General features: G+C 35.3%; 1 protein-coding gene across 1 annotated transcript in view; it reads left to right on the forward strand.

The window, feature by feature from the left end:
* Positions 1 to 25,826, forward strand: part of ADGRV1 (adhesion G protein-coupled receptor V1) — a 558,169-nt gene that overhangs the window by 239,309 nt on the left and 293,034 nt on the right. The window contains exons 77-79 of the mRNA XM_067031321.1: positions 2,454 to 2,696; positions 6,647 to 7,054; positions 22,822 to 23,006. Coding sequence (XP_066887422.1) covers positions 2,454 to 2,696; positions 6,647 to 7,054; positions 22,822 to 23,006 — 836 coding nt within the window. The remainder of the gene's footprint in view (positions 1 to 2,453; positions 2,697 to 6,646; positions 7,055 to 22,821; positions 23,007 to 25,826) is intronic.

Consider the following 25,826-nt stretch of genomic DNA (forward strand, 5'->3'; position numbering starts at 1 on the left):
TAGACAAGTTGCTTAGCCTTCCTGAGCTTCCCAGACTTGGTTGAGTTAATAATAGGGCTGTTAGATTACGTGAGATAATGACAAAGAGGTTTTCTCACACGGTTCTTGGCAAGGAGTTGGCCCTTAACAAGGGAGGGTTGCTATTATTCAGAATGAATGTGAACGGAGCCCGAGGTGATTCAGTTACTTGAGTAGTAGCCACATCAATCCTGATGGCAGGGGAGTGACAACAAAACAACACAGCAAACACAATGCACGGTTTCATCTGTAGAGTTACACCACTGATTGATGGTGGTTTCTCCTAAAGACGCTCAATTGAAACTACTCTATCATATCTCTAATTATCGTCCCTATAGTTATTCAAAATTTTCATTTTCAAGTTGTAAAGAATTTAAGTAACTTTCCCCAGGTCAATTACTTGCAAAGATTAGAACTCATATTTTGAATTCCAGTCCATTTACCGTTTCTCTGCTGGGTATCTTACTGTTCTGTGGTTCTGTCTTATGGTTCTGTATTAGCAAAATGTATAAAGGTCATAGTTAATTAACTTAGGATGCATTTCTTAGCCCACAAAATCTGTTTAAACCAAACAGATTGTCTAAACATTTGTTACAAATATTTTAAAAAAGTATTTAAGTAAGACATTTCATTATTACTTTGCTTCTGAGCAGGTCTGGGCACAGGAAAAATTATTTTATACTAGTTGGGCAAAAGATCATCCTGGAATGCTGCTGCCCTAACTAGGAAAGGAACTTGAGTTCTTGTGAGGTCTCCAGTCATATTTAGGTCCAGAGAAGTTCAGATAATGATCTGTGAGTTTTGCTTTCCCAATATACTTCAGGCATATTGTTTGAATAGAGTATTTTGTTGTAAGACTGGAAGATTCCTTTTGTCTCTTCTAATTATGTGTTGGCACCCATCTGCACACTGTTCAATTTGCATGGTTCCTTACATGGTTCCTTACTTAGATTATAACATATTCTTTTGACTCAAAGTAGTTATAAGTAATGTTTTAATCATCATCACAATGAGAAGAAATATTATGCTGAAAAACAAAGACAGGAATATGTTGGAATGTAATACTGAAATCCTTAGTTAAATGAAACTATTGTGAATTCAAGCTCATTGGCCTTTAGGGAATAACGGTTATTGAATACCCATACTTTTCTAGTGCTTCAGTTTATTGTATTTGCTAAGTTTAGTTTCTCAAAAGTGAGAAGAGTGCATTTACCTTCATTTCAATATTTACTGAGAGTTGATCAGCAAAAGTAAAGCATAATATATACCACAGGAAAACTAAATATGTTTCTTTAGGCAATAAAAAGAGATTAAGTTCATTTATTGTGCTACTAAGAAGCAACTCATTTTGAATAATACTAAAGAATTTGTTGTATTGCTTCATGACATAATGATTCTCATTAAAATGATCACAAAACAAATGATGAATAAGGTCCTTGCTGATAAATAAAAATGATGCATTATAACAAATTAGACAATGATGCACGCAGTTGAAAATGCTTCAGCTTAGCTCTTAGAGTTATGCTAGGGAAGCTAAAAATGCTGCTAAGATTTTTAGATTATTGTGTAAGAGCAAGTAAGTAAAAACAGATGATTGACAGTATGTTATAGAATTGAATTCAGGCTTTGAAAAATTATTTGAGGTTGTTGAGAAAGAACCGAGGTAAAACATGAGCAAACTGTAAGCAACAGACTAAATTTAGATTTCTTGATACAGAATTTAGGGAAATTTTGAAAAATACACAAAATCACTAAATTAACTCATCAATATTTGGTCATATTTATGTAAAACCCTTTAAAAATAAAACCTTACAAAGTTGAAACTCCTTTTCACTCCCATCCCATGTTTTTTCAATTCTACACCCTGCCCTGCCTCCATTGCCACCCCTCCACCTGAGATAACTACCATCATGGTGTCTTATTTTCCTTTTTACCTTTTAAATAAATATGTATCCATTAACAAAATGTAGTAAGCTTTATGTAATTTAAAATTTTACATTTATTGTAGCATGCCATACATATCATTATGCAACTTGATTTTTTACTCATTGTCATGTTTTTGGACCCATCCATGTTGAAAAATATTGAAATAGTTCATTTTTTTAAACTACTAGATAACATTTCATTGTACGAATATATCTTATGTATCCTTTTGTTTATTGACATATGCATAGATTGCTTCCTGACATTGATTTTCTAGTAAGAAGCTCACCCAGAGAGAGTAAAGGTATTAAAGAAACACCAAAAATAATAAATCTCATGGTAATCTAACATAAAAATTTAATTCTGTAATTATACAGATTGTATCTCTAGATGTATACTTATTTCTGTAATAATGTATATGAATAATACTATTTCTTAATATCAGAATTATCTTAAAATAGAAATCTATTATTAATCGTCCTTTTTTTTTTTTCCTTTTATCTCATTGTCAGATACCTGAAGTTGAAATGCATTTTTTTGTGGAACTGTATGAAGTAACTGCTGGAGCAGCCATAAACAATAGTGCCAGATTTGCACAGATTAAATTATTACAGAGTGATAAACCTCCAAGTCTCGTGTATTTCTCTGTGGGTTCTCGGCTGCCGGTGGCTCATAAGAAGGCCACTCTAATCAGTCTGCAGGTGGCCAGAGACTCTGGGACAGGACTAATGATGTCTGTTAACTTCAGCACCCAGGTAAGCATGTGGTATGTATTATCACACAGTAAGGTTTTCTTCTTTAACTGTAGCATGTATAATGAAACAGAGAAGAATTGATATATTATTTTCTGAATTACCATCATAATTCACATTATGTTTATTACATTAAGCTTTATCCTTGAAACAGTTCAATTTTTTTCACTTAGATCATGTTTTAAAATGATAGTCTTTTGTCTTTTTTTATCTTTTGGAAAAGTTGATTATACAGTGCAAAGCGTCTTACATAAATCTGTTCTATAAAATCTGTAGAGAGTTGAAATTTCTTTAGAATGAAACTGTATAAGACCAGAAACAAAAAGTATGGGTCTTTGTTCTGATTTTTACCTGAACTAGTTGAAAATCTTCTCAGGACTTCAAACACTAACTGATCTTTATGTTTCTTTAAATCCATAAGTTCATGAGGTCTCACAGCCACTTTTCACATCCATCATATTAGGTGATATCAAGTGAAAGAGAGGGAGTAGGTGGGTATCCAGGGATTCAGAAGAGTAATGCTACGAAACGCTAAGCAACTAGAGCCTGGGGCTGGTCCACACAACGTGCTATACCTTTCAAGCATTATGTTTTAAACTTTATTTAGGAGCAAAACTCTAACATATTAAAGCAAAAGTGTGCATCTACTTTTCTTCAAGCATGATTGTAGAGGTTGGAGCTTGCCCACCTCTCTTATTTCCCCTTGACTCATATAACTCCCAAAACCCCACAATTTGGAAACTACCATTCCGGACAGTGCTACCATTTCCCCGGTTTCAAGATTTCAAAGCTGATGACACTTTAGGCCTCACGGTATCAAAGTTGCTTTCTGTTTTTTATACAAAGTGCTGTTTAGTGTGTCTTTGGTTGTTGAGCAGCTCAAACACATAGAACATTTTGTGTATAAACAACAACATTTGTGCAGCCAGTTTGTTGTAGCAATCATGTAAGTCAGGGATCCGAGGTTAAGACTGGAGCTGTGGGTAGTGAGCTGTCCTGGAAGCTTGCCAGGCAGAAAAGTTGTCTTTATGACAAAGTCTACAGCTTGGCAGGTGAGAAGACGACACTCTATATCATATGAGACTCTAGAAATAAACTCCATCCTAAATAACGTTGAAATAGTATGAACATGAAAATAAGTACTTTGATTCATGGAGATTTTGGCATTTTTTTCTTTTAAGCATTTAATATGGTAAGAGAAATGAGGAAAAAAATATGTGCTTCCTTCTTCTCCCATGAAATATATATCATCGTATGCTCACTACTTTGTAGAGTGGAAGACTGGAAGAAGGCGTAAAAAGATTTGAGGCATACTTTAGTTCACACACTCAGTTGAAAGGGGAGTTGAAAATGCCAAAATAAGAGTGTGAATGCCAATATCTCTTATCATATTTATTTATATTCTTTCTAGATTATCCACAAATGATTCCTTGCAAAATACATGCTGTCACTAGCATGTAACTCATAGCATTTTTATAACACTATAAAAATCAACATAGAGGATCTCTGTGGTGATGAAAATGTATCTTGACTCTATCAACGTCCATATCCTGGTTGTGATATAATAATGCAAGATGTTACCTATGAGGGATGTTGGGTAAAGGGCACAGGAGACCACTCTTTAGTATTTCTTATAACTGCATGTGAATCTATAATTATCTCAAAATAAAAAGTTTAATTTAAAAAGTTAGAAATAAAAGTTTTACTTCTCTGGTATGATTTTATTTTCCTGTTGCTTCATTGCTCCTGCATTTTCTCTCTCAATGCTAGGCATATTGTTAGAAGAGAAAGTCATATAATTATAGTTTCCAGTAGCTGACAAGGATGAGAAAATAATTATGGACCAAGTTGCTGTTCTGTTACAGTGATATTAATTTTGCTTTTACTTTAAACAGATTTTAATAATGTAGCTAAAACAATAGCTGTAGCATACCTACCCTTTGGTAGGTCAGCATTCCTGGTACATAAATACTATAAGTTCCCTTATATCTACATATTTATGATCTAAAGTTAAGGGATATAAGGATTTGAGATAATGAAAATATCACTCATTCCAGTTATCTTTAAATTAAATAGGCCGATAGCTAAGCCAGATTTGAAAACCAATTCCAGATATTTCATTTGTATATATGTGTACTAGACCAAAGCCCACAAGTTCAAGAAAGAATATGCCTTTTCTTCTTATTCTCACATTGCTTATTCTATCAAAGGCTATTTCTCTGTTGATTTTCATTGTTGCTTTTAAATTGCATAGTGCTTCTTTTTTGTGTCTGTTATATGTATTTTATAAACGTAAGAACATTTTGATTGTTCCATTTCCTTTAAATGTCTGAATTGTGAAATAAATTCTACCAGAAAATGAAAATAGTGAACAGAATGTATATGTGCAGTTTATAGTAATAAAATCATCACCACCTACCTTAAGAAATCCAACTTAATCAGGATCTTAAAACTAGCTGCCATGAACTCTTCTCTGATGCCATCCTGCTTTTTCCTTGCAGAATAACCTGTCCCCATCTCGCAGATAACCTCTATCCTATATTACATGATGAATTATTACCTTGTTTTTATTTATAGTTTTACCACATACCATATGCTGTTTAGGTTTACCTGTTTTGGAAAGTATGCAGATGAGATTCTTCCAGTTGTATTGTCTTATGGTGCGCTCTTTTTGCTCAACAATGTTTTTGAGAAATACATGTGCTAATGTGTATAGTTCTTTCGTTTTTCCTGTTATATGGTGTTCCAGTGGATAGTTTAATTTCTCCATTCTTAAGCCAATAGACTTTTGTGTTGTTTCCTTCAGCAGGGCTTTTTTTCCCTACCATTATGCTTCAGAGGCTCTTGAAAACCCGTTTTCTTCATTGATTTTTCACTTTTTGTAACACTTGGTCACTTCCTCCTTCTGGATGTGTGCTCTTCTCCTTTGGGCATCTGGAGCACCACACTTTCCTATTCTTAACCCTTTTCTCTCTGGAAGCTCCTTCCTGTTGCCTGTGTTGGTCTTCCTGACCAATAAATATTGGGGTCTACCTAGACTTACTCTCTAGGCTAGACCATGTATACCTGTTTTCTTTAAATATCATCTATAAAATGAGAACTCCTGAATTTTTCTCACTACCCTCCTCACTGCCCTGGATCCAGACTCATATATCTGATTGCTCTTACCTGACATCTTCATTTGAGTTGTCTAAAAGGCATCTCAGGCTTAATATATATAATACATAACTCTTGATTTCTCCCTTAGCGCTATTTCCCCCCAGTTTACTGCCTTTCATTCAGGCACACAGCCAGAAGTTCTCCTCATTCTCCTCGCCTCTCCATCCAGCATTGAATTAATCAGAAAGTCCTGCTGACTCTACATTCAAAATATATTTCCAGTCTGAGTACTTCTTACTCTTTCTACTTATACAACCTAAACTACCGTTTTTTTTTGTTTTGTTTTGTTTTTGCAGGAACTAATGTAAAAACGTTCTATCTCTTCTTCCTGCTTCCATCCTCATTCCCTACTACAGCCTAACTATCCACAAGAGCCAGAATACTCATGAAAATATGAAATAAAGTGTCTCTCTCCTGCTGGAATCCTCCAGTGTCTTCCTGCCATACTTTGTATAATGGACATACATGATTTGGCCCCTGGGTATATATGCCTCTGAATATCTTCAAATTGTTAGTAAGCTCACAATTGGAGAAATTCTGTGAGGAAGTAGTGATATTTCTTTTCTAATTCTCTTTCTTGATCTATTCTAAGGCATCTGTCTTTCCTGATCTCATCACTGTATGATGTGTATTTATCTCTCTAATTTGTTTGAGGAAATTAGAAAAAGTATGGAACCTCCTGTTTTAATAGTAACATTGATGTGGCCCATCAGATTGTTTAGGAGAAATAAAATTTGTTTAGGACAAGATCAGAGGTTTATAGTTTCACTTAAGTGGTGTTGTTTAATTTCTAGGAGTTAAGGAGTGCTGAGATGACTGGTCGTACTCTCATATCTCCAGCTATTTCTGGGAAAGACTTTGTGAGAACTGAAGGCATGTTGATCTTTGAACCTGGCCAGAGAAACACCGTATTGGATGTCATCCTAACACCAGAGACAGGGTCTTTAAATCCATTTCCTAAACGCTTCCAGATTGTGCTTTTTGACCCACAAGGTGGTGCCAGAATTGATAAAGTGTATGGGACTGCTAACATCACTCTTGTCTCTGATGCGGCTTCTCAGGCCTTTTGGGGGCTTGCGGATCAGCTGCAGCAGCCCCTGGATGGTGACATTCTCAACAGGGTGCTCCACAGCATCAGTGTGAAAGTGGCAACAGAGAACACAGATGAACAGCTCAGCGCTGTGATGTATTTAATAGACAAGGTAAGAAGCCCTCGCAAATGTTAGCAGTTGCAACACTGCTTCATACATTTTTTTCATAGAAATTTACTTTATGTGGGGAAGTTCTTTGTAAACATAAAACAAAACCCCAAAGTCATAAAGGAAATGATTGATAAACTTGACCACATAAAGTGTAAACAAAATTTCTCTTTGCATATACCACAAGCAAAGTCAAAAGACACCTAATGATTATATATCAGTTATATCTCAATAAAACTGGCGGGGGAGTAAGAAAAAAAAAGAGAGCGCTAATAGGTGTGGGGAATATTTATGCAAATATATGTATAACAAGAATGTTTATTTCAACGTTACTTATAACAACAAAAATTGGGAAAAATAGCTATTAAGAGGGGCCTGGCATATCCATAAAATGTAAAACTTTTTCATGATTTAGACATGTAATAATTAGAAAAAGACAATAGTGAAACTGACATTGAAAATGTGGATAATCACGTGGTAGGGTTGAAATTTTAACAATAAAATACAAGATGCCCAATTAACTTTGAATTTCAAATAAACAATATATTTTTTATCATAGGTATATCACAAATAAAAATAAATATTTTTATTTACAGGCACTATTTGGGACATACTTATATCAAGCAATTATTGATTGCTTATCTGAAATTCAAATAGAGTCACCTATATTTTATCTGGCAACCATTTTTATGTCCCATATGTACTTCATATGTGCGCTAAGATATCCTCGAATTCAGGAATACAGAATAGAACTTCCAAGTACTGATACAACGTCATTCTATAAGGTCTTGTATTTTAAGTGAAATTGTTTCATATTTGTAAGCTTTATTATCCCTCAGATTCTAACTTCTTTGAAACAGATTCTGCTTTATGCTATATATTTCTTTATAGGAAGAGCTCAACAAATCTTACTTATTGTTTAGTTAGTAGTAGAAGTGACTACTTATTTATGGTCAGTAGAAACAGCGACTGTGCTAAAAAGAGCAACAGCCTTAAGACTCACTATAAAGATGTTCTGGATGAAACTCAGCTGTGGTTTTGGGTAAATTTTTGTCATGACATAATAATCTATCCCTTGATTTTCCTAGGTATGGTGCAATGAAAATTATTTAAAATGCTGTCATTTGCTTTAATAATAGTATTTGTCTTTTAAGACTGCTGGATTTGATATGTAAATTTTTAATTTCATTGGGTTTTGGTTTCCAGGTCATTGAAGCTTGGTAAAACACAAGTCAGGAGGCATTGCCTCTAATTTTGTGTTCTAGGATACTTGAAAAACCACAGGAATAATTTCTTCTGTGAAACTTTGATAGACCCTCCTTTCCCATAAACGTTGCCCCCTTTTTTTTTCTCTCCTGACAGTTTTTAAAGTTTTCCCTGTGGTTGATTCAGGTTTTCCACTTTTTCGAAAGACAGTTTTGATAATTTGGGGCATTCTTTTCATTGCTGTTTATGTAAGATGGCTATTTAGATCCAGCATATTTCTTTTTATCATATACTTTTTAATATTATATATTTTATATTTCAATAATTATTTTTTACATTTGATTTATTTTATAATCATACGAATGATGATTTAGACTTGACTCTATATTTTCCTACCTGGTTTTGTGTTTCATGCTTGCAATAATTTTGAATTGTCTGCAGACTGAGTCAGTCTGTGTTGTTATTTTAGGACGAGCAAATGGGATGTTTTGAGTCAGGGAAGGGTGGCTGTCACAGGTGCCTCCTGGGATTGGCTGTTCATCATCTCTGTCTCCCTGGAAAAGTTAGGCATCCTCTTTCTGCCTCAGTTTCCTGATCTGGAAATAAAGAAAAATAACACTAGCATCTTCCTCACCGGAATGTTGTGAGAATTAGAGAAGTTAGTATAACGTGCTGAGAACAGCACCCTTGCAAACCAAGGGTTACATGAATAGCCTTTTTATTTTATTTATTTATTTATTATTATTTTTTAAACATCTTTATTGGAGTATAATTGCTTTACAATGGTGTGTTAGTTTCTGCTTTATAACAAAGTGAATCAGCTATACATATACATATATCCGCATATGTCCTCCCTATGTGTCTCCCTCCCACCCTCCCTATCCCACCTCTCTAGGTGGTCACAAAGCAGGGAGCTGATCTCCCTGTGCTATGTGGCTGCTTCCCACTAGCTATTGGTTTTACATTTGGTAGTATATATAAGTCCATGGCACTTTCTCACTTTGTCCCAGCTTACCCTTCACCCTCCCCTTGTCCTCACGTCCATTCTCTACATCCACGTCTTTATTCCTGTCCTACCCCTAGGTTCTTCAGAACCATTATTCTTTTTTTTTAGATTCCATATATATGTGTTAGCATACGATATTTATTTTTCTCTTTCTGACTTACTTCACTCTGTATGACAGTCTCTAGGTCCATCCACCTTACTACAAATAACTCAGTTCTGTTTCTTTTTATGGCTGAGTAATATCCCATTGTATATATGTGCCACATCTTCTTTATCCATTCATCTGTTGATGGACACTTAGGTTGCTTCCATGTCCTGGCTATTGTAAATAGCACTGCAGTGAACATTTTGATACATGACTCTTTTTGAATTATGGTTTTCTCAGGGTGTATGCCCAGTAGTGGGATTGCAGGGTCTTATGGTAGTTCTATTTGTAGTTTTTTAAGGAACCTCCATACTCTTTTCCACAGTGGCTGTATCAATTTACATTCCCATCAACAGTGCAAGAGGGTTCCCTTTTCTCCACACCCTCTCCAGCATTTATTGTTTGTAGATTTTTTGATGATGGCCATTCTGACCATGTGTTTGTTGGCAATCTGTATATCTGCTTTGGAGAAATGTCTATTTAGGTCTTCTGCCCATTTTTAGATTTGTTTGTTTGTTTTTTTGATATTGAGCTGCATGAAATGCTTGTAAATTTTGGAGGTTAATCCTTTGTCAGTTGCTTAATTTGAAAATATTTTCTGCCATTTTGAGGGTTGTCTTTTCATCTTGTTTATGGTTTCCTTTGCTGTGCAAAAGCTTTTAAGTTTTATTGAGTCCCATTTATTTATTTTTGTTTTTTTTTCCCATTTCTCTAGGAGGTGGGTCAAAAAGGACCTTGCTGTGATTTATGTCATAGAGTGTTTTGCCTATGTTATCCTCTCAGAGTTTGATAGTGTCTGGCCTTACATTTAGGTCTTTAACCCATTTTGAGTTTTTTTTTTTTTTTGCGGTGTTAGGGAGTGTTCTAATTTCATTCTTTTACATGTAGCTGTCCAGTTTTCCCAGCACCACTTATTGAAGAGGCTGTCTTTTCTCCCTTTTATATTCTTGCCTCCTTTATCAAAAATAAGGTGACCATATGTGTGTGGGTTTATCAATGTACCATTGATCTATATTTCTTTTTTTGTGCCAGTACCATACTGTCTTGATTACTGTAGCTTTGTAATATAGTCTGAAGACCAGCAGCCTGATTCCTCCAGCTCCGTTTTTCTTTCTCAAGATTGCTTTGGCTATTCGGGGTTTTTTTTGTTTCCATACAAACTGTGAAAGTTTTTGTTCTAGTTCTGTGAAAAATGCCATTGGTAGTTTGATAGGGATTGCATTGAATCTGTAGATTGCTTTGGTAGTATATTCATTTTCACAATGTTGCTTCTTCCAATCCAAGAACATGGTATATCTCTTCATTTATTTATATCATCTTTAATTTCTTTCATCACTCACTGCCTTATAATTTTCTGCATACAGGTCTTTTGTCTCCCTTGGTAGGTTTATTCCTAGGTATTTTATTCTTTTTGTTGCAGTGGTAAATGGGTGTGTTTCCTTAATTTCTCTTTCAGATTCTTCATCATTAGTGTATAGGAATGCAAGAGATTTCTGTGCATTAATTTTGTATCCTGCAACTTTACCTAATTCATTGATTAGCTCTAGTAGTTTTCTGGTAGCATCTTTAGGATTCTCTATGTATAGTATCATGTCATCTGCAAACAGTGACAGCTTTACTTCTTCTTTTCCAATTTGGTTTCCTTTTATTTCTTTTTCTTCCCTGATTGCTAAAACTTCCAAAACTATGTTGTATAATAGTGGTTAGAGTGGATAACCATGTCTTGTTTCTGATCTTAGAGGAAATGGTTTCAGTTTTTTACCATTGAGACCAATGTTGGCTGTGGGTTTGTCATTTATGGCCTTAAATTTTGTTGAGGAACGTTCCCTCTATGCCTGCTTTCTGGAGAGTTTTTATCATAAATGGGTGTTGAATTTTGTCGAAAGCTTTTCCTCCATCTATTGAGATGATCATATGGTTTTTCTCCTTCATTTGGTAAATATGGTTTACCACATTGATTGATTTGCTTATAATGAAGAATCCTTGCATTCCTGGGATAAACCCCACTTGATCATAGTGTATGATCCTTTTAATGTGCTGTTGGATTCTGTTTGCTAGTATTTTGTTGAGGATTTTTGCATCTGTGTTCATCAGTGACATTGACCTGTTGTTTTCTTTCTTTGTGACATCTTTGGTTTTGGTATCAGGGTGATGGTGGCCTTTTAGAATGAGTTTGGAAGTGTTCCTCCCTCTGCTGTATTTTGGAAGACTTTGAGAAGGACAGATATTAGCTCTCCTCTAAATGTTTGCTAGAATTCGCCTGTGAAGCCATCTGGGCTTTTGTTTACTGGAAGATTTTTAATCACAGTCTCAATTTCAGTGCTTGTGATTGGTCTGTTTATATTTTCTATTTTTGCCTTGTTCAGTCTCTGAAGGTTGTGCTTTTCTAAGAATTTGTCAGTTTCTTCCAGGTCGTCCATTTTATTGTCATATAGTTGTTTATAGTAGCTCTCATGATCCTTTGAACTTCTGCAGTGTCAGTTGTTACTTCTTTTTCATTTCTAATTCTATTGATTTGAGTCTTCTCCCTTTTTTTCTTCATGAGTCTGCTAATGGTTTATTAATTTTGTTTATCTTCTCAAAGAACCAGCTTTTAGTTTTATTGATCTTTGCTATAATTTCCTTCATTTCATTTTAAAAATTTTATTTTTTTATTTTGTTTTTTGAATTTTATTTTATTTATTTTGTTTACAGCAGGTTCTTATTAGTTATCCATTTTATACATATGACTGTATATATGTCAATCCCTATCTCCCAATTCATCACACCACCACCACCACCACCAGCACCACTTTCCCCCCTTGGTGTCCATATGTTTGTTCACTACATCTGTGTCTCTATTTCTGCCCTGCAAACCAGTTCATCTGTAGCGTTTTTCTAGGTTCCACATATATGCATTAATATATGATATTTGTTTTTCTCTTTCTAACTTACTTCACTCCATATGACAGTCTCTAGATCCATCCATGTCTCTACAAATGACCCAGATTCGTTCCTTTTTATAGCTGAGTATTATTATTCCATTTTATATATGTACCACATCTTTATCCATTCATCTGTCGTTGGGCATTTAGGTTGCTTCCATGACCTGGCTATTGTAAATAGTAATGCAGTGAACACTGGGGGGCTTGTTTCTTTTCGAATTTCGGTTTTCTCAGAGTATATGCCCAGTAGTGGGAATGCTGGGTCATATGGTAATTCTATTTTTATTTTTTTAAGGAATCTCCATACTCTTCCCCATAGTGGCTGTATCAATTTACATTCCCACCAACAGTGCAAGAGGGTTCCCTTTTCTCTACACCCTCTCCAGCATTTGCTGTTTGTAGATTTTCTGATGATGCCCATTCTAACTGGTGTGAGGTGATACCTCATTGTAGTTTTGATTTGCATTTCTCTAATAATTAGTGATGTTGAGTAGCTTTTCATGTGCTTCTTGGCAATCTGTATGTCTGCTTTGGAGAAATGTCTGTTTAGGTCTTCTGCCCATTTCTTTATTGGGTTGTTTGGTTTTTTAATATTGAGCTTCATGAGCTGTTTATATATTTTGGAGATTAATCCTTTGTCTGTTGATTCGTTTGCGGATATTTTCTCCCATTCTGAGGGTTGTCTTTTCCTCTTGTTTGTAGTTTCCTTTGCTTTGCAAATGGTTTTAAGTTTCATTAGGTCCCATTTGTTTATTTTTGTTTTTATTTCCATTACTCCAGGAGGTGGATCAAAAACTACCTTGCTGTGATTTATGTCAGTGTTCTTCCTGTGTTATCCTCTTAGAGTTTTATAGTGTCCAGTCTTACATTTAAGGTCTCTAATCCATTTTGAGTTTATTTTTGTTTGTGGTGTTAGGGAGTGTTCTAATTTCATTCTTTTACATGTAGCTGTCCAGTTTTCCCAGCACCACTTTTTGAAGAGAATGTCTTTTCTCCATTGTATATATCCTTGCCTCATTTGTCATAGATTAGTTGACCATAGGTGTGTGGGGTTATGTCTGGGCTTTCTATCCTGGTCCATGATCTATATTTCCGTTTTGGGGCCATTACCATATTGTCTTAATTACTGTAGCTTTGTAGTATAGTCTGAAGTCAGGGAGTCTGATTCCTCCAGCTCCATTTTTTTTCCCTCAAGACTGCTTTGGCTATTTGGGGTCTTTTGTGTCTCCATACAAATTTTAAGATTTTTTGTTCTAGTTCTGTAAAAAATGCCATTGGTAATTTGATAGGGATTGTACTGAATCTGTAGATTGCTTTTGGTAGTATAGTCATTTTCGCAGTGTTGCTTCTTCCAATCCAAGAACATGGTATACCTCTCCATCTGTTTATATCATCTTTAATTTCTTTCATCAGTGTTTTATAGTTTTCTCCATACAGGTCTTTTGTCTCCCTTGGTAGCTTTATTCCTAGTTATTTTATTCTTTTTGTTGCAATGGTAAATGGAAGTGTTTCCTTAATTTCTCTTTCAGATTTTTCATCATTATTGTATAGGAATGCAAGAGATTTCTGTGCATTAATTTTGTATCCTGCTACTTTACCAAATTCATTGATTAGCTCTAGGAGTTTTCTGATGGCATCTTTAGGATTCCCTATGTACACTATCATGTCATCTGCAAACAGTGACAGCTTTACTTCTTCTTTTCCAATTTGTATTCCTTTTATTTCTTTTTTTTCCTCTGAATGCCATGGCTAGGACATCCAAAACTATGTTGAATAAAATTGGTGAGAATGGACATCCTTGTCTTGTTCCTGATCTTAGAGGAAATGCTTTGAGTTTTTCACTATTGGGAATGTTGCTTGCTGTGGTTTGTTGTATATGGCCTTTATTACGTTCTTGGTAAGTTTCCACTATGCCCACTTTCTAGAGACTTTATCATAACTGGGTGTTGAATATTGTCAAAACCTTTTTCTGCATCTATTGAGATGATCATATGTTTTTTTTTTTAATAATTTTTTTTTTGTGTGGTACGTGGGCCTCTCACTGTTGTGGTCTTTCCCGTTGAGGAGCATAGGCTCCAGACGCACAGGTTCAGTGGCCATGGCTCGCAGTCCCAGCTGCTCCGCGACATGTGAGATCTTCCCGGACCAGTGCACAAACCCGTGTTCCCTGCACCGGCAGGCAGATTCTCAACCACTGCGCCACCAGGGAAGCCCAATCATATGGTTTTTATTCTTCAATTTGTTAATATGGTGTATCACATTGATTGATTTGCGTGTATTGAAGAATCCTTGCATCCCTGGGATAAATCCCACTTGATCATGGTGTATGATTCTTTTAACGTGTTGTTGGATTCTGTCTGCTAGTATTTTGTTGAGGACTTTTGCATCTATATCCATCAGTGATATTGGTCTGTAATTTTCTTTTTTTGTAGTATCTTTGCCTGGTTTTGGTATCAGGGTGATGGTGACCTTGTAGAATGAGTTTGGGAGTGTTCCTTCCTCTGCAATTTTTTGGAAGAGTTTGAGAAGGATGGGTGTTACCTCTTCTCTAAATGTTTGATAGAATTCATCTGTGAAGCCATCTGGCTCTGGACATTTGTATATTGGAAAATTTTAAATCACAGTTTCAATTTCATTACTTGTGATTGGTTTGTTCATATTTTCTATTTCTTCCTGGTTCAGTCTTGGAAGGTTACACCTTTCTAAGAATTTGTCCATTTCTTCCAGGTTCTCCATTTTATTGGTATAGAGTTGCTTGTAGTAGTCTCTTAGGATGCTTTGTATTTCTGTGGTGTCTGTTGTAGCTTCTCCTTTTTCATTTCTAATTTTACTGATTTGAGTCCTCTCCCTCTTTTTGCTGATGAGTCTGGCTAATGGTTTATCAATTTTTTTAATCTTCTCAAAGGACCAGCTTTTAGTTTTATTGATCTTTGCTATTGTTTTCTGTTTCTATTTCACTTATTTCTTCTCTGATATTATGATTTCTTTCCTTCTACTAATCTTTGGGCTTTGTTTGTTCTTCTTTCTCTAATTCCTTTAGGTGTAAGGTTAGATTGTTTATTTGAGGTGTTTCTTGTTTCTTGAGGTAGGCTTGTATTGCTATAAACTTCCCTCTTAGAACTGCTTTTGCTGCATCCCACATGTTTTGGATCGTCGTGTTTTCATTGTCATTTGTCTCTAGGTATTTTTTGATTTCCTCTTTTATTTCTTCAGTGATCTCTTGGCTGTTTAGTAATGTCTTGTTTAGCCTCCATTTGTTTGTGTTTCTCATGTTTTTTCCCCTGTAATTGATTTCTAATTTCATAGCGTTGTTGTCAGAAAAGATGCTGGATATGATTTCAATTTTCTTAAATTTACTGAGGCTTGATTTGTGACCTAAGATGTTATCTCTCCTGGAGAATATTCCATGTGCACTTGAGAAGAAAGTGTAATCTATTTTTGGGTGGAATGTCCTATAAATATCAATTAAATCTATGTGGTCTATTGTGTCATTTAAAGCTTTTGTTTCTTTATTAATTTTCTGTTTGGATAATCTGTCCATTGCTGTAAGTGAGGTGTTAAAGTCCCCCACTATTGTGTTACTGTAGATTTCCTCTTAAAGATCTGTTAGCAGTTGCCTTATGTATTGAGGTGCTCCTATTTTTGGTGCATGTATATTTATAATTGTTATATCTTCTTCTTGGATTGATCCCTTGATCATTATGTAGTGTCCTTCCTTGTCTCTTATAACATTCTTTATTTTAAAGCCTGTTTTATCTGATATGAGAATTGCTACTCCAGCTTTATTTTGATTTCCATTTGCATGGAATATCTTTTTCCATCCCCTCACTTTCAGTCCGTGTGTGTCCCTAAGTCTGAAGTGGGTTTCTTGTAGACAGCATATAGAAGAGTCTTGTTTTTGTATCCATTCAGCAAGGCTGTGTCTTTTGGTTGGAGCATTTAATCCATTCACTTTTAAGGTAATTATTCATATGTATGTTCCTATTACCATTTTCTTAATTGTTATCAGTTTGTTTTTGCAGGTCCTTTCCTTCTCTTGTGTTTCTCTCTTAGAGAAGTTCCTTTCATTTGTTCTAGAGCTGGTTAGGTAGTGCTGAATTCTCTTAGCTTTTGTTTGTCTATAAAGCTTTTGATTTCTCCATCAAATCTGGATGAGATCCTTGTTGGGTAGAGTAATCTTGGCTGTAGGTTTTTCTCGTTTATCACTTTAAATATATCATGCCATTCCCTCCTGGCTTGTAGAGTTCTGCTGAGAAATCAGCTGTTAACTTTATGGGAGTTCCCTTGTATGTTTTTAATTTTTGTCAATTTCATTACTGTGTGTCTCGGCATCTTTCTCCTTTGGTTTATCCTGCCTGGGATTCTCTGTGCTTCTTGGACTTGGGTGGCTATTTCCTTTCACATGTTAGGGAAGTTTTCAACTATAATCTCTTCATATATTTCCTTGGGTCCTTTCTCTGTCTCTTCTCCTTCTGGGACCCCTATAATGCAAATGTTGTTGCATTTAATATTGTCCCAGAGGTCTCTTAGGGTGTCTTCATTTCTTTTCCTTCTTTTTTCTTTGTTCTGTTCCACAACTGTGAATTCCACCATTCTGTCTTCCAAGTCACTTATCTGTTCTTCTGCCTCAGTTATTCTGCTATTGATTCTGTGTAGTGTATTTTTCATTTCAGGTATCGTATTGTTTATCTCCGTTTGTTTGTCCTTTATTCTTCTAGGTGTCTGTTCCTTAATTCTTCTAGGTCTTTGTTAAATATTTCTTGCATCTTCTTGATCTTTGCCTCCATTACTTTTTACAAGGTCCTGGATCATCTTCATTATCATTATTCTGAATTCTTTTTCCTGGAAGTTTTCCTGTCTCTACTTCATTTAGTTGTTTTTCTCGCATTTTATCTTGCTCCTTCATCTAGTACAAAGTCCTCTGCATTTTCATCTTGTCTTTCTCTGAATATGGTTTTCGTTCCACAGGCTGTAGGATTTTAGTTCTTCTTGCTTCTGTTGTCTGCCCTCTGGTGGGTGAGGCTGCAGCCTGACTTCTTTGATGGTTACAAGATGAGTTTCTTCAGCTCCAGAGGTGCAGAAAGATCCTCTTCAGATGTCTCCTTCAGAATAAGAAAATCTTTCCCAGATACCCCCTTGCAGACGTCTATTACCACTCTTTGGCTAGAACTGGGACATATGACTGCCTCTGAACCAGTCACAGGAGAGGGGAATGACATTTTGATAAGTGATAACTAGACTGATTAGATTCTATCTTCCTGGACTGAGAATTTGGCATGTTATTGCCTGAAAGAAAGGTGGATGGGTAACCCAACACTTTGCGGTTCTTGGAATGACTGTTCACACCAGCCAGTAAGAATCTGTTTATGTGAAGATCTCTTTCCTGCTAGTGTTGGAGGGTCTCTAGCGGAGGTTGGGGGTGGCTGTGGCTCACCGTGAGGACCTCCTTCATTTCTTTTTCATTTATTTCTGATCTGATCTTTATGATTTCTTTCCTTCTGCTAACTTAGGGTTTTTTTGTTCTTTTTCTCTAATTGCTTTAGGTGTAAGGTTAGGTTGCTTATTTGAGATGTTTCTTGTTTCTTGTGGTAGCATTGTATTGCTATAAACTTCCCTCTTAGATCTGCTTTTGCTGCATCCCATAGGTTTTGGGTCGTCGTGTTTTCATTGTCATTTCTTTCTAGGTATTTTTTTATTTCTTCAGTGATCTCTTGGTTATTAAGTAGTGTATTTTTTAGCCTCCATGTGTTTGTATTTTTTACAGATTTTTTCCTGTAATTGATACCTAGTCTTATAGCATTGTGGTCAGAAAAGATACTTGATACGATTTCTATTTTCTCTAATTTACCAAGGCTTGATTTGTGACACGCGATATGATCTATCCTGGAGAATGTTCCATGAGCACTTGAAAAGAAAGTGTATTCTGTTGTTTTTTCATGGAATGTCCCATTAATATCAATTAATTCTGTCTTGTTTAATGTGTCATTTAAAGCTTGTGTTTCCTTATTTATTTTCATTTTGGTTGATCTGTCCATTGGTGAAAGTGGGGTGTTAAAGTCCCCTACTATGATTGTGTTACTGTCGATTTCCTCTTTTATGGCTGTTAGCATTTGCCTAATGTATTAAGGTTCTCCTATGTTGGGTTCATAAACATTTACAATTGTTTTATCTTCTTCTTTGATTGATCCCTGATCATTATATAGTTTCCTTCTTTGTCTCTTGCAATAGTCTCTGTTTTAAAGTCTATTTTTTCTGATATGAGAATTGCTACTCCAGCTTTCTTTTGATTTTCATTTGCATGGAATATCTTTTTCCATCCCCTCACTTTCAGTCTGTATGTGTCTAGGTCTGAAGTGGGTCTCTTGTAGACAGCATATATACAGGTCTTGTTTTTGTATCCATTCAGCCAGTCTGTGTCTTGGTGGGAGCATTTAATCCATTTACATTTCAGGTAATTATTGATATGTATGTTCCTGTTCCCATTTTCTTAATTGTTTTGGGTTTGTTATTGTAGGTCTTTTCCTTCTCTTGTGTCTGCCTAGAGAAGTTCCTTTAGCATTTGTTGTAATGATGGTTTGGTGGTGCTGAATTCTCTTAGGCTTTGCTTGTCTGTAAAGGTTTTAATTTCTCCATCAAATCTGAATGAGATCCTTGCTGGGTAGAGTAATCTTGGTTGTAGGTTTTTCTCCTTCATCACTTTAAATATGTCTTGCCACTCCCTTCTGGCTTGTAGAGTGTCTGCTGAAAGATCAGCTTTTAACCTTATGGGGATTCCCTTATATGTTATCTGTTGTTTTTTCCTTTTTGCTTTTAATATCTTTTCTTTGTATGTAATTTTTGATCATTTGATTGCTATATGTCTTGGCGTGTTTCTCCTTGGATTTATCCTGTATGGGACTCTCTGTGCTTCCTAGACTTGATTGACTATTTCCTTTCCCATATTAGGGAAGTTTTCAACTATAATCTCTACAAATATTTTCTCTGTCCCTTTCTCTTCTCTTCTGGTACCCCTATAATTCAAATGTTTGTGCGTTTAATGTTGTCCCAGAGGTCTCTAAGACTGTCCTCAATTCTTTTCATTCTTTTTTCTTTTTTCTGCTCTGCCATGGTTATTTCCACTATTTTATCTTCCAGGTCAGTTATCCGTTCTTCCTCCACAGTTATTTTGCTATTGACTCCTTGTAGAGAATTTTTAATTTCATTTATTGTGTTGTTCATCTCTGTTTGCTCTTTCGTTCTTCTAGGTCCTTGTTAAACGTTTCTTGTATTTTCTCCATTCAATTTCCAAGATTTTGGATCATCTTTACTCTCATTAGTCTGAATTCTTTTTCAGGTAGACTGCCTATTTCCTCTTCATTTGTTTGGTGTTGTGGGTTTTTACCTTGCTCCTTCATCTGCTGTGTGTTTCTCTGTCTTCTCATTATGCTTAACTTACTGTGTTTGGGGTCTCCTTTTCGCAGGCTGCAGTTTTGTAGTTTCCGTTGTTTTTGGTGTCTGTCCCCAGTGGGTGAGTTTGGTTCTGTGAGTTGTGTAGGCTTCCTTGTGGAGTGGACTGGTGCCTGTGTTCTGGTGGGTGCGGTTAGATCATGTCTTTCTTGTGGGCAGGACCACATCCTGCCCACAAGAAAGACATACCTTATTATATTAGGTATGTATAATATAATTAATCATAATTATAATTATATAATTATATAATGTTATGATTATATTATGATTATATAATATAATAATTATAATCATAATTATGATTATATCAAAATCATACTTTATTTTGATATTTGGCAGCCTCTCTGCTAATGGTTGGGGTTGTGTCCCTGTCTTGCTAGTTGTTTGGCATAGGGTGTCCAGCACTTTACCTTGCTGGTTGTTGAGTGGAGCTGGGTCTTAGCGTTGACATGGAGATATCTGGGAGAGCTTTTGCCACTTGATATTATGTGGAGCTGGTAGGTCTCTGGTGGGCCAATGTCCTGAACTTGGCTCTCCTACGTCAGAGCCATGGGCCTGACACCCAGCCAGAGCACCAAGATCCTGTCAGCCACATGGCTCAGAAAAAAGGGGAGAAAGAAAGAAAGGGAGGGAGGTAGGAAAGAATAAAATAAAAAGAAATAAAGTTACTAAAATAAGAAAATTATTAAAAATCAAATAATTGAAAAGTAAGAAAAGAAAAAAAAAAGAAAGAAGATAGCAACCAAAGAAGAAAACCAATCCACCAGTGATGAGAAGCACTGAATACTATATTAAAAAAACAAACAAACATAAAAATGGATAGACAGAACCCTAGGACAAACGGCAAAAGCAAATCTATGTAGACAAAATGACACAAAAAGTATACACATACACACTGACAAAAAGAGAAAAAGGAAAAAAAATCTATATATAAAAAATAGAAAAAGGAATAGAGCAACCAATCAGTAAACAAATCTATCAATGATAATAAACTCTAAATACTAAACTAAGTTAAACATAAAACCAGAAACAAATTAGATGCAGAAAGCAAACCCCAAGTCTACAGTTGCTCCCAAAGCCCATCACCTCAATTTAGGATGATTCGTTGTCTATTCAGGTATTCCACAGATGCAGGGTACATCAGGTTGATTGTGGAGATTTAATCCACTGCTCCTGAGGCTACTGGGAGAGATTTCCTTTTCTCTTCTTTGTTTGCACAGCTCCTGAGGTTCAGCTTTGGATTTGGCCCCGCCTCTGTGGGTAGGTCGCCTGAGGGCATCTTTTGGCAAGTCTGAGGTCTTTTGCAAGCGTTCAGTAGGTTTTTTTTAGGATTTGTTCCATGTGTAGATGTATTTTTGATGTATTTGTGGGGAGAAAGATGATCTCCACGTCTTACTCCTCTGCCATCTTGAAGGTCTCCCCACCTTGTTTTATTTTTTGTGTGCTTTGCTGAAAGAAACTTTCTGTTACCCTTGAATATGTATGAAAGTTTGAGTGGCTCTAGAATTCTTGGATCACAGCCTTAAAGTCTTGAAACTGCTTATGTTGCTCTGTTGGCTTCTGTCATTTGCAAAAAAGTCTGATGTCAGACTGAATATTTATTTCTCTGTTAGTAGTTTTTTTCCTGTCTGATTTCTGGTAAGATTTTTTAAAAACTCTTGAAATTATATTTAAAAATCACCCAAATACATCTGGTGTTGTTTCTTTTCCTAATTTTCTCTGGAATAAAGCAAACTGCATTTTAGATGTATTTCTTTAGCTTGTCAAGGATCTATGTTGCTTTTTTCTTCTACCTAATATTTTATATGCTTGTTGTATCTTATGGGTTCGTTCCATTTGTCTGTAATATTTTCTCTGAGTTCTGGGAGTGTTCCTTGAGCTTATTTTTCATTTAACGTATTCAATTTGATCATTTTGGTAACCAATGGGCTGTTCCCTGTCTCCTCATTGTGGTTTTTACCTTGTTAAATTTCATTTTGTACCTTTTATCTTTTCCCTGTGTATTATTCTCCATTATTCCTATTTGTCTTTAAGATGGCTTCTCTTATAAACTTAAATCTTGAGTTCAGCCATCATCTTGGCACTCTGTAGATTACAAAGTTATTTAAAAAAATATAGAGAACATTGAGCCACTTTCTCAGTGAGCTCAACTAATAGCAGTAACAGAAAAATCATTTCAACATTGTCATAAGTTCATTATTAAAAGTATGTGCAAGTTACAGAGTGTAATCATGTATGCCAGCAGCTGGGGCATAGGGTAGAAATCACAGAAAAAGTGATGACTAATTTGGATTTTGAAGAATTAAAAGGGACTCCTAAGGTACCTAAGAGTGTAGTGGAATAACAAGTCAGTGGCTTCACACCCATGCTTACTCTGACAGTAAAAATGTGTCCCCCATCATTCATGTGAGGGGTAAAAATTAAATCATAAAGGCTATTTTCCTCTTACTCTCCTTGTCCCTCAAACAACAAATAACCCAGTCCTTTCAGGTAGGAAGGCTCATACTTACCAACAAAGGCAAGAGTATCAGGAGCTCTTGACTACTCTTGGTTGGAAAAGGATTTTCTCATTTGATGTTTGAGAAATTTAGTGATAGGTGGTGACTTCTGTTCAATAAAAAACAGATGAGAATACATTTTCTTCTATTATAGACAAATACTCTTATGTCTATTTCCTTAGTTGTTGGTCAAAAGAGAACAGAATCTTTGGGTAGGTGTAAAAGTGAGATTAATTTGACTCGTGATGCTAATTATTGTAGTTAAAATTAAGTGACCAATGCAGCTGTTTGGGGCTTTATCTAGATATTAAATAGAAGATATTTTGGTGATTATGCCTTTTCTTTATAAAATGATTATTTATGCTATTTAAAGTACAGATGTATTTGAAATATGATTTTGATGCTAACTTCTCTTAAATTCTTCATAGGTTCATCTTTATTTTTGTTAATGTTAGTAACTGGTAATAAAGAACAAGTTATACCATATATATCATTTAAGCAGTTTATTTTTGAACATATATTTTCATACTTGGATATTTTTCCAGATAACTGTTGAAGGAAAGAAGCAAGCATTAAGCATTGAAAGCCGAAATCTTTTCTATGAGATTCTTTGTGCTCTTGTTAACCCAAAACGCAAGGACACTAGGGGATTCAGTCACTTTACTGAAGTGACAGAGAATTTTGCCTTTTCTCTACTGACTGATGTTACTTGTGGCTCTCTTGGTGAAAAGTAAGTATCATTTAATATAATAGCAGTACCTTATATGTATTCCTTCACAGTTTACAAAGTAATATGCAGTGCAAATTGACATTTAACTGATGTAACTAAGGATTATACAATCAGTACATTGTACCTAATGGGCAAATTAAGTTAATTATTTGAAGAAAACATAGAAACTACATCAAGTGAAATTAACTTATACTGTCAGTAATATGTTCCTCTTGTTTTGAAGGTTCTTTTAAAAATAAAAATGTGTTATTGCTTATTCCTATTTATATAATGAGTAGAAGATAGATTTCTGAATAGAAAAAAAAGCAAGATGATTCCAACTTTCAGACATATTTTAGGCCATATTTTTTATTGTGGTAAAATACACATAAGATGAAATTTACCATGTAAACTGTTTTTAGGTGTACACATCATTGGCATTTAGTATATTCACACTGTTGCAACCATCACCACTTGCATCTCCAGAATTGTCATCTTCTCAAATTGAAAATCTTTACCCATTAAGCAGTAACTCCTCTTTCCTCCCTTCCCCCAGCCCTGGTAACCTCTATTCTACTTTTCAGTCTCTATGAATTTGCCTATTCTAGGCACCTCATAAGTGGAATCATACAATATTTGTCCTTTGTGTTTGGTGTACTTTGCTTAGCATGTCTTCAAGGTTCATCCATGTTGTAGCATGTGTCAGAATTTCACTCCTTTATAAAAAAAGTTTTTTTAAATTGACGTATAGTTGATTTACAACGTTGTGTTAGCTTCTGCTGTATAGCAAAGTGATTCAGTTATAATATATATACATTCTTTTTTATATTCTTTTCCATTATGGTTTATCACAGGATATTGAATATAGTTCTCTGCTCTATATGGTAGGACCTTGTTGTTTATCCATTCTATATATAATAGTTTGCATCTGCGAACCCCAAACCCCCAACCGATCCCTCCCCCTACCCTTGACAACCGTTTGTCTGTTCTCTATGTCTGTGAATCTGTTTCTGTTTTGTAGATAGGTTCATTTGTGTCATATTTTAGATTCCACATATAAGTGATCTCGTATGTTATTTTTCCTTCTGACTTACTTCACTTAGTATGATAATTTCTAGGTCCATCCATGTTGCTACAAATGGCATTATTTCATTCTTTTTGTTTCTACATAGTATTCCATTGTATATATGTACCACATCTTCTTTATCCATTCTTCTGTTGAAGGACATTCAGGTCGTTTCCATCTCTTGACTTTTGTGAATAGTGCTGCTATGAACATAAGGGTGCATATATCTTTTTGAATTATAGTTTTGTCTGGATATATGCCCAGGAGCGCGATTGCTGGATCATATGGCAACTCTATTTTTAGCTTTTTGAGGAAGCTTCATTTTGTTTTCCATAGTGGCTGCACCAACTTACATTCCCACCAATAGTGTAGGAGGGTTCCCTTTTCTCCACACCCTCTCCAGCATTTGTTATTTGTAGGTTTTTTAAGATGGCTGTTCTGACTGGTGTGAGGTAGTACCTCACTGTAGTTTTGATTTGCATTTCTCTAATAATTAGCCATGTTGAGCATCTTTTCATGTGCCTGTTGGCCATCTATATGTCTTTTTTGGAAAAATGTCTATTTAGATCTTCTGCCCATTTTTTGATTGGGGTTTTGTTTTTTTGTTGTTGAGTTGTATGAGCTGTTTGTATATTTTGGAGATTAAGCTGTTGTCAGTTGCATTATTTGCAAATATTTTCTTCCGGTCTGTAGGTTATCTTTTCGTTTTGTTTATGGTTTCCTTTGTTGCACAGGAGCTTGTAAGTTTGTTTAGGTCCCATTTACTTATTTTTGCTTTTGTTTCTTTTGCCTTGGGAGACTGACATAAGAAAACATTGGTAGAATGTTTTTCCTATGCTTTTCTTCTAGGAGTTTTATGGTGTCATGTCTTATGTTTAAGTCTTTAAGCCATTTTGAGTTTTTGTGTATGGTGTGAAGGTGTGTTCTAACTTCGTTGATTTACATGAAGTGTCTGTCCAGCTTTCCCAACACCACTTGCTGAAGAGACTGTCTTTTGTCCATTGTATATTCTTGCCTCCTTTGTTTAAGATTAATTGACCATAGGTATGTAGGTTTGTTTCTGGGCTCTCTGTTCTGTTGATCCATATTAACTTTTAGACATACTTTAATATACTGTTAATTGTGCTTCTCCCTGGAGTTTTGGTTCAGTTTCATCCATTTGGAGGCAGTTCTCTGAATGTTGTTGAACTTCAGAATCTGTTGTTTTAGAACATATTGCTGAACTTCAGAAATGTTTCATGGCTGGAGTTTCAGGGCAGAGAGCAAGCAAGGGGAAAAGGAAAAAATAAAATGTGGTTTGTGTTATTAACTATATAGTTAATTTTGTAACTATATTTTAATATTCGCCAGTTCTGGTGTTTTATTGATAAATTACATTTGTAAGGTAAATTGGATCATTGTAGTACAAAGACCTAAATCATGTTTTAATTGTTTGACTTAACCTAAAAATAGCTCATAATAGAACATGGTTGGAAGTTGATATTTCCCTCCAATTTTCACAGAGTACTATGTTATTTAAAAAACAATTATTGTTATTTAATGGGACATGTCTGATTAAAAGTGTTGTTCAGTGAAGTTCAGCTTTGCATAGTCTCGGTCCTTTCTTTTTGTTTTTCCATATTTATGCAAGATCACCAGGATGTTGAGATAGTGGTAGATGTGAACCCTCTACCCTGCTGTGAATGTTGATTCCATCTGTGCTCTCAAAGGCCTGGTGAGAACTCAAAAGGGTATAAGATGCACAAAAGGAGTGGCTTTTTCTGTCTTGTTGCCTG

The sequence above is a fragment of the Kogia breviceps genome, chromosome 4 (genome assembly GCF_026419965.1).
Source record: "Kogia breviceps isolate mKogBre1 chromosome 4, mKogBre1 haplotype 1, whole genome shotgun sequence".
In the NCBI taxonomy this organism is placed as follows: domain Eukaryota; kingdom Metazoa; phylum Chordata; class Mammalia; order Artiodactyla; family Physeteridae; genus Kogia; species Kogia breviceps.